This window comes from Epinephelus moara, chromosome 21 (assembly GCF_006386435.1).
Source record: "Epinephelus moara isolate mb chromosome 21, YSFRI_EMoa_1.0, whole genome shotgun sequence".
In the NCBI taxonomy this organism is placed as follows: Eukaryota; Metazoa; Chordata; class Actinopteri; order Perciformes; family Serranidae; genus Epinephelus; species Epinephelus moara.
In genome coordinates this window covers 35,438,075-35,447,663 of record NC_065526.1, presented here as the reverse complement: position 1 = coordinate 35,447,663, position 9,589 = coordinate 35,438,075, and the positions used below count along the sequence as shown (strand labels likewise).

Below are 9,589 nucleotides of genomic sequence, written 5' to 3'. Positions count from 1 at the left end.
TCTCAATCAGCATGTTTTGAGAGGGCGCAGTTTCAAAATGACAATCTCAAAAAGCCAGCACAAATACCAAACTTAATAAAGCAAAAAAGTAAGAAAACCAAGAAAACAAGCAGGAGCGACTGCAACAGGCTGCACGCGTGGGCGCATGCGCACTATGAAATTTTTGTTTCTTATAAGAAAAAGAGGAGAGAACATCTCACCGCAATTATAATCCAATAATGAGAAATTGAGAATAAATCGCTCACTCATCCGTCATCCCCTGCAGCAGCTGCCGGGTCCGTCCTGCGGTACTCCTGCAGCTTCTTTCGGATCTGCCGCTGGAACCGGTCCATGTCTCCGCCACGCCGGGTCTCGGTCATCTCCCACGGTAGGAGTCGGGCCAGCGTTTCCTCCGATATGTCCTTGCTCCTGCTCCTGCAGGCAAGCTCACCCACGTTGAATCCCCGTTTCCGCAGATCCTCCGCTGCTTGCGCTGCATTGTTATACAGAACGGTTAATTTCGTCTGTTTTTGAGGATAACTCAAGCTCTTCTTCAGCTTCACCACCACTTTGCTCCTCACTTTCACTCATTTTCCCCTCTTTTTTTATGTCCACGCCACTTTCAATTGCTCCTCACCTCTGCTGACTCACCTCATCACAAACTTAGCTTTGAAAAATAGATGTGTACAATGACGCACATCCCTGACACTGCAGATTGACTGACAGCTGTCTTGTTAACTTCTGCCACGCTATCTAGGTCTATCCATGTAGATAGATGACATACATTTTATTGCGATCCTGTTTGAGATCGTTTTATCTGCCAGCCCTATGCAGGGGCATTTCTAGGATTTGAGGACATGGAGGCTTAGTCCAGACCTCTGTTGTTGGTGCGAGCAGTCCTCCCCTGGCATTTTTTAAATTTATTTTTTTATAAACAAGCACTATTTTGATGCTTTTTATGCACCCTGGAACCTTATTTACATTAAAAATACAAAAAAGTATTTTCAGTGTGAATTAGCAAATGGTTGTAGGGGTGACCTGCCTCCCTATCAAAGGCCAGATTTGGCTTATGGGCTTTAAGTTTAGTATCACTGTGGATACTTAACTAACATGTGGGTCTATGTGGATTGCCTTGTTCTAGGAGCCAGCCTCAAGTGGCCATTAGAGGAACTGCAGTTTTGGCACTTCCATGTTGACTTCTATGTCAGCCCCAGGGGTTGCCACTTAAGCAAAACACAGACAATGCTGGGAACAATCTGGCATCATCTGCAAACAGTACCTTGTGCCTCATTTTCACTGCTGCATGATACAGCTTGACTTGATTCGGCTTTACTCACTTTTGGTGCCAGGTCCTTTCTCCATTTTGTTTTCCACTGCTTATAGTACCCCGCTATAGTGACTCCACATAAAACTGCTGTGACATCATCTTCAGTGCGACACTTGCTGGATCCTTTCATCAGCAACGTCTGTAACTTATCAATTGTAACCTGTAGTGTATGGCGTAGTTTTGTGAGCTGCCATTTTTAAAAATGGGAGTTGAGTGAATCTACTGATGATAGCTTGTCTATTTAAAAATAGTGGGTATGTGCCATTCGTCCTGTGTAGTATAGACTCCGCCCACTTGGAACCTTGATTGAGGTGGTACCACAAAACAAGTACGCCACCAGGTACTATCCACAACCTTGGCTGATAGAAAACTAAAAAAAAAACAAGGAGTGACTTGAGTTGAGTAGAGCTGTTCTGTACCATCCAGTAGAAATGCAGCATTAGCCTGGCAAATTGGTGACACGCTAGACCAATACTGCCATAGAAAGAGAATACAAATTCCCATTTACATTATGTATTGTAAAAGAGGTAAAGTGATATGTATCTGTTTAACTTAAATTAATTGTTGAAATTATTTTTGTGTTCTAAAACTAGACTGTGGAGCTGTTGGCCGACAAATACTAAATCAGTTTAGGAGTGATTGTCTTAAAATTTATATTACTGCATTATTCACTTAGTGCTTACAGATTTTCTTGCAACAGAGTATTCTGAAACTGATCAAAAACAAAGCCTTTAACTTTGGAAAGTTAAATTAATAGATGTGATCAGCTGTACGCTCCCTCACATGTTGCAGTAATCTCCTCAAAAGTTAATTCTTCAAACAGGACCTCACAAATTGTAGCTCAAATTTTGGTGGATATTTATTGTTAAGTATTATTGCTCTGAGTGTCAGTTAATTGATTTGACTTAATCTGTGACATTTAAAAAGTGTCTGTGCTCACCTTGCAGTTACAGTATGTAGCCTATATTTTATATTAAGCACAAGTATTGCAGATTAGGAACATGCTTGTAACTGAATTAATATATCTGACTCGATGACTCAAATAAGAAACCAAAAATACCAATACCAAATACAAAGGTTTGATTACTTTTAATTAAAGGGGCAGTTGTATTTGACTTATAAAACAAGAACATGCATCATCTTATACCTGCATAGTAAAATGCTAATTAATAAATATGACCTCATGCACTGCCATTTACCAGCTTATTATAGCAAAAGGAGAAAAGAGAGGTCTTGAGCAGAGGAGAGGGGATATATTGGAAAATGGAGTGCTGAGGAAAACTGAGAGGAGAGGAGAGAAGGAAGGAATGGGAGAAGCCAGGATGAGTGTTATTATTAGAAGAGGAAATCGGAAACACCAGAGAACATGTCCTGTCCTCCTGGAGTAAGATCTGGCCTGGTTTTCTGTTAGAAAGGCTGAATGCTGTTGGTTGGTTCCTGCGATAAAAAAATAAAAACATTTCAGCTTACAAAATTTTCCTTTACTGTATCACTGACAACTTGTTGCCCAGCATATATATATATATATATATATATATGTATATATATATATGTACACACACACACACACACACACACACACANCAATATTATGGTAATTTTAAGACCATTATATGTCACTGATATAATGGTAATATAATAGCATAATAATGCAGTACACCCCTTCAAAGAGCTATGAACTTTTAAGTATTAAGTATATTCAGAAATTGGAATGTAAAAAAAAAAAAAAAAAAAATCCTATATAAATGAGACATAAATGAAATACATGTCTTTGTTTTTTCTTCTCTGCTTATTCAGCTTAGGCGCTGTGAAAAAATGCTTAGGACTGTGCCCAAATCTTACATTGGTTTTAAGCCACATTTCCACCAAAAAGTTTCGGTATAGTACCTTTAGAATCAAAAACCCTATGAACCTATACCGAGACTGTAGATCTGTTAAGTGTTTCCACAGCAGACAGTTCTCTTAAATGTGTTGTTGTCACTAACTGCTCCATCCAGCACTCACTGTATCCACTCTTTACTGGTGATGCAGAGGGACGTCTGCAACTTGTTTATTAGCCCTGAGCAAGAGTGATGTTTCTCTATTGGCCAAAAACTGCAGTGTTTCTATCTCCACCTTTTAGTACCTGATCAGTGTGCTAGGTACCTCAACAGACGGTGACCAAAAATGGAGATGGCAAGGGACGGTTCTCTTGGTACCATCTGCAAATCTTCACAATAGAAACGTAAAAATAACCTTTATAATGTCTACCAAACTGAATTGAACTGAACCGGACAGCTTGGTGGAAATGAGGCTTTAGACCTAGAATTGGACTGTGGGGTGCTTGGTGTCCATGGGATTGCAGCCAGTTTAATCCAAAAAAGGTTAAAAAAACCCGTTATGTTTAGAGCGCTGTTGTTCTAAGAAATAGAGCGTTTTATTTCTATATGAATGAATGAACGGTTAAGTTTCACTTAAACTGCGCCTGGGGTTCAACTGCTCTGTCAGTGCCCAGAGTACACTCTGTACTCAGCTAGTGTGGTGCTCTGAATAACCGAACAGTATCTATATTCCAGCAGCACTCCTCATGAACAGTCCAGCTCCAAAAATAGAAAACCAACATGTGGCAGCAAATGCTGATGTCGTGGTGGGCCGTGCCTAGGGTTGGGATCCGGATCCGGTTCTTTTTTGGAACCGGGTCCAAAGTTCCGGTTCTGGAACCGGTTCCATCACATTTGGCGTAACGGTTCCTGCAAACGATTCCTAGATTGTAAAAAAAAACCAAAAAAAAAACAAAAAACGTCACGTGCATTTCCATTAGAGTGCGGCACGGGCCGCATATTTCTGTCCGAACCCAACCGAGCCCGACATTATCAAATCACTAAAGCACTGAATTTGTGTCACACAGTTGTCATGGTTACAGGCTATTTAATAGGCCGGGCGTGCGCCGGGTGCTCAGCGGAGAGGGAGACCTCCGTGTTTGAGACGGGAGCGGTTGGCGGGAGCGGGCGGCGGGAGGTCCGACGCTTCCAGCGAGGGGAGCGGTAGAAATATAACAAAATAAGATAAAATAGGAGACACCTGTCTCTCTCTTTTATTTAATTTTCAGCGTTTAATCAAGGCGGAGGCTGGCGGCTGGAGGTCCGAGACTTCCAGCGAGGGGAGCGGTAGAAACAAACAGCCAATGTGTGTGTGTGTTGTGTTCAGGTGTTGTCACGTAAATAACAGTGCCCAAGCAAGAATGCATATAAGTGTTTTTTATTACATTGCTGTGGTTAATTTGAGGCAATAGTGTTACTGTAGAAATCAGAGAATCACTTTTTGTTAGGGAGATGATACAAGCTCTAAATCTGAAATACACACCACACACAGATGTGTATTTTCATCTAATTGTACTGTGCAACAGTTAGAATAAAGTTTTTGTATTTGTATGATTGCATTTGTGTTTATTATATACTTGTTTAAGTATAGCAAGTATAATGAATATAATGTAGGAATCGGTAAGAGGAATCGGTAAGGAATCGGACCGTTAAGTAGGAATCGGTAAGGAATCAGAATCGTTAAAATCCTAACGAATCCCAACCCTAGCCGTGACAAATGAATGTGTGGGAAACTGTGCTATACATTAAATACTGACATATGGTTCAACTTTCATGAAATCATTTGAATCTCATCTCTTTTTTTTTTTTTTTTCTCATGTCTTTCAGGTGGAACGTTGAAACATCGGCACACACTCTCGTCACACCCAGGGGCAAAAGCTTCACCTGGTGTTCTGCAGGACCAAGCAGTTGTGTGACAGATTATCATCTTCTGTGTGACAGTGGACAAGTACAGAGGTCTAGGATTGATAGGATCACATGCTCTAAAACCAACTAACTAAGATCTATGGCAGTAAATCACATGCCTGAGGTATTTATCCCAGTATCAGCTGTAAGAAAGGGGAACCTCTGAACTAGTTTTTGGTAAACTCAGATTACCTCAACTGCTGTTAAAGTCTGCACTGGGGTTGGGTGCATGGGTTTTGTGCTGACAGCAGGCTGTTGTCATGGTGGACTGGTATATCTTAGCCTGAAGCTAGCATAGCTTCCCAGTTTCATATAGCATGTTAGCATATGGCTAGCCACGCATGGTGACTGATAAGGCCATTATCCCCTTCCCCTCCATCACCATCTCTGGCCCCTACAAGGGGGTATAAACTGGTTGGAAGTGTTGCCCCCTTACCCTGTCATCTTTTCATTTCTCTTTAATTTAGTCATCTATCCACCCACCCAGCAATCATTAGCTTTTGATTTCTTTCACTCTCATCAGCCCTCATCACTTATTTTATAGTACTAAGCACTCTTAAGTTCTGCATAACTAAGCTCTAGAGTTCTATATCCGCTTATTTCCTTTCATTTCTAGCATCTGTCCCAGTCCAGCTCAGACCCTGCCCTCTTTAAAGTTAAACCCCAAGCCGAGTTAAATTCACATTTTGGCCCCGCGGAGACCATCCTAACGTCTGACAGTCAAGCCGCTAGGCAGTTGTTTTGGTAGTTGTTTTGGTTGCATGGAATCGGCTTAACCGTGGAGAGGCCAGGCTACCACAAACTGATGGACTTTGACAAGCGAGGAGTAGGGGGAGGAGGTGGTGGTGGCGGTGGTGGTGGAGGAGGAGGAGGTGGTGGGGGAGGTGGAGGCAAGGGGGAGACGGAGGAGGGGAAGAGGATGCCTGGGAAGACGGGGAGTCGATCAGGGCACGGTGGACGGGGTGCCAGCTCCAACTCCGGGGTTCTGATGGTCGGACCAAACTTCCGGGTAGGAAAGAAGATCGGCTGTGGGAACTTTGGAGAGCTGCGACTTGGAAAGAACCTGTACACCAATGAATACGTGGCTATTAAACTGGTAAACATAATTTCTCTGTGTGGAGTGTATAGCATTTTAGGGCAGCACACTTAATTTGTGTAATAGTGAGAGGGACACTAATCCATAGTTCAGAATAAAATCATTTGCACTTGAAAGGGACAGAAAACGGTTTTGCATTGTACTTAAAGACATTATTTACATAGAAAATACAAATTGCCCTGAATAAAGCAGTATTGTCAGAAAAATATATATAATGAATTGTATTTTATGGAATTTACCACTTCTATTGTGTGACAAAGAATTATTCTAATTCAGACATAATCCTCCTTCATAGGAGCCTATCAAGTCGCGGGCGCCCCAGCTCCACCTAGAATATCGCTTCTACAAACAGCTGGGAAGTTCAGGTAAGAACCACTGTCTCTTTCGTCAGGTTTTCTACTGAGCGATAATGGAAGAGTTTTCATGTGACCAACATGTTTAATAAAGTTAGCTGTGATAAGAAGGTGTAGGTGCATCCAGTCGACCTGTCAGTCATGGCGCAAACAAAGAAAGAGAGGGAAAGAAAAAAGAATTTTTCCGAAGTGGAGATTAATAATAATAATATAATAATAATAATAATTTTGGGTGAAGTGGACTTAAGAAAAAACATTTTATTTTCTTCAGTTAGTAGTGGTGTGACAGGGACAGGCAAAGCGAAGGCCTGGAGGGAGGTAACAGATGCTGTTAATGTTGTCTCCGTGGTACAAAGAACCATGAAGCGTGAATGGTTTGATATAAAACTGGAGGCAAAGAAACGCATAATAGGCCGTAAGATGAATCAGAAAAAGTCTCACAGAAACTTATTTCCGCTCCGACATCTAAGAGTGGGCTACAATGAGTACCGGGTAGGGCCGTAACGGTACATGTATTTGTGTCGAACCATTCGGTACACGACTTTCGGTTCGGCACGACCCTGTACCGAATTATTGGGCGCAGGATATTATTTTATTTTATTTTGTTTTATTTTAATTCCGTTTTTGCGAGCCGAACCATTTAACCAACCATATAACACCAAATATCTAGTTCCCCGACGGACATAATTGAGTGACGGACCGAGTCCGACCGTAAATCTCCGCTTTCACTTTGTGCAGCGCATTCTCGCATTTTGACAACATGGCAAGTGAGCCTGACGAACCTGAAGACCCACCCGCAAACCTTAAGTCCTCCGTTTGGGAACACTTTGGTTTCAGGGTAAAATACGAAGATGGAAATAAACAAGTGGACAAGACAAAAGCAGTGTGCCGACACTGCAGAACAGCGGTCGGGTATGTACTTGGAAACACGTCTAACATGCTAACGCATCTAAAGCGACACCACCCGAGTTTGAACGTTAACCGGCACGACTAGAAAAAGCAATCTGGTGCAAACTACGATATCGTCGTCGTTTAAAAAGAAAGAGCGTTTCCCTGACCATCGCGCTAAAGAAATAACCAACGCCATTGGAGTTGAGTAAAATTGTTTAAGCTGCACTTTAGATATAAGCATGTTTTGTTTACTGCACTTTAACAAAGTGGGAAAGCTAAGTAAGTTCCTAGTAAAACTGAATCTGAGCAGGCTTTAAAGCTGACCAGCTGCACTATACTTTTTATTTTAATTGAGTAAAACTGTTAAAGCAGAAATGTATATTTATATTTTTCATTCAAAAAATGTGTTAAAAAAACAGCAGGATTTTATTTTTCACTTTTATATTTCTATTTTCATTCAAACAATGTGAAAAAGCAGGATTTTATATATATTTGTTTCATTCAAAAATTGTGTAAAAAGAGTTAACTGCTGTGGTGGTATGTTTTAATAAGGTTACCAATAAGTAAAAGATATTTAATAGTTGTCTATTTTTTTCATTACTGTACCGAAAAAAAACAAACCGTGACTTGTGTACCGAGGTACGTACCGAACCGAGATTTTTGTGTACCGTTACACCCCTAGTACCGGGCCATCAAATCACAGCATCCGCGGTGAGAGGACACGGAATTGTGTGCGCTTTTACGCATGCGGGTGTAGGTGATCACGGATATTTGATGTGGGAAAGATGTAGCCAGATGTATTACCTGTTTAAGATACGTGGCTGTCTGTCCGTCCGTCCATCCGTCCGTCCGTAGCACGAGTCATGTGCGCCACTTCACCACTGACCCAGCGAATAACTCTCAGGCGGAACAGATCATTACGCTCAGACGGAACAAGTGCCGAATTACGACCCCGATCACAGGACTTTTGCGGGGTTATGAGCTACGAACTCCCGCTGATTAGCTGAACGTGTATCGATCTTTTTTATGAAGTAAAGATCATGTAGTCCCCAGATGTCGGAACGAGATGAAACGATAACTGCGTTCACCTTATGGCCTATAAGCACACACAAAAAATACAGCGGTCACCAAACAAACAGAAGATTCATTTGTGGGGTTTTGAATGAAGTGCGAACAGCTGAAGGCCGAAGAGGCTGTGATCCGGCTGTCCTTACGGATATTTTTATTATCATCATTCAACATGTAGAAAGAACGTGTAATCTATTGAGTCGATTTACATAGATAATTCACAATCATGAACCTAATCTGGATCTTAACCCTGCTAATTACCAACTAATTTAACTAAATGTGTTATATTTTTAATATTTTGTCATGTTTAGATTACGTGTTTCAAAGGCATCTGTGTATTGTGTACATAACAGAGCGCAATATGAGTTAAAATTGTAATTTTCAATAGTGACAAGCTATATTTATGTGCTTTACTAAATTTACAGAAGCACTACAAGTGGTCAGGAGCAGGAGTAGATTTTGTTAGTAGCTACGAAAAGATCGGAGCTACTAAAATATTGATGAATGCAGACACGCACGTAAATTTCCGTCTGCGAACAGTTTACACACAAATTCCTTCTGCTCACGTTTCATGAATGAGACCCAATGTTTCTTAATAGTTCACAACACAATGGCAGGACAGTGTTTGATTCTGTTCAGTTCAGTGATAGCTCTTGGATAAAAGCTGTCTAAACAGCCCATGTAGCAAAAGCAGCATGTTAGCAGAGCAGCAGCAGTTTCAGTCCTCTGTCTGTGTCTACACGGGATGCCTTAAGGCATAGTATTGAGTGTAGGTCACCTGCATTCGGCAGCGCACAGAGACCAACATAGGATCACTGTAGTTACAACAGAGTGCAAATAACAGCCATTATGCAGCCTGTGCGGACAGCTTAATTGATTTACAGCGCCTTGGAAAAGTATTCACCCCCCTTTGCTTTTTAACTATTTTGTTAGATTCCAACCTGTAATTTAAATGTTTTTCATCTGAAAATTTCATGTGATGGATCTGCACAAAGTTATCTAAGTTGGTGAAGTGAAATGAGAAAAATATATATAAAAGAATAATTTAAAGAAATAAAAAAGTGAAAATTGGCATGTGCATATGTATTCACCCCCTTTGCTATGAAGCCCC

General features: G+C 41.1%; 1 protein-coding gene across 3 annotated transcripts in view; it reads left to right on the top strand.

The window, feature by feature from the left end:
• Nucleotides 1-9,589, top strand: part of LOC126408847 (casein kinase I-like) — a 40,847-nt gene that overhangs the window by 13,741 nt on the left and 17,517 nt on the right. For all 3 annotated transcript variants that reach the window (XM_050074576.1, XM_050074574.1, XM_050074577.1), the window contains exons 2-3: nt 4,993-6,166; nt 6,462-6,531. In XM_050074576.1, coding sequence (XP_049930533.1) covers nt 5,876-6,166; nt 6,462-6,531 — 361 coding nt within the window. In that variant the 5' untranslated portion in view covers nt 4,993-5,875. The remainder of the gene's footprint in view (nt 1-4,992; nt 6,167-6,461; nt 6,532-9,589) is intronic.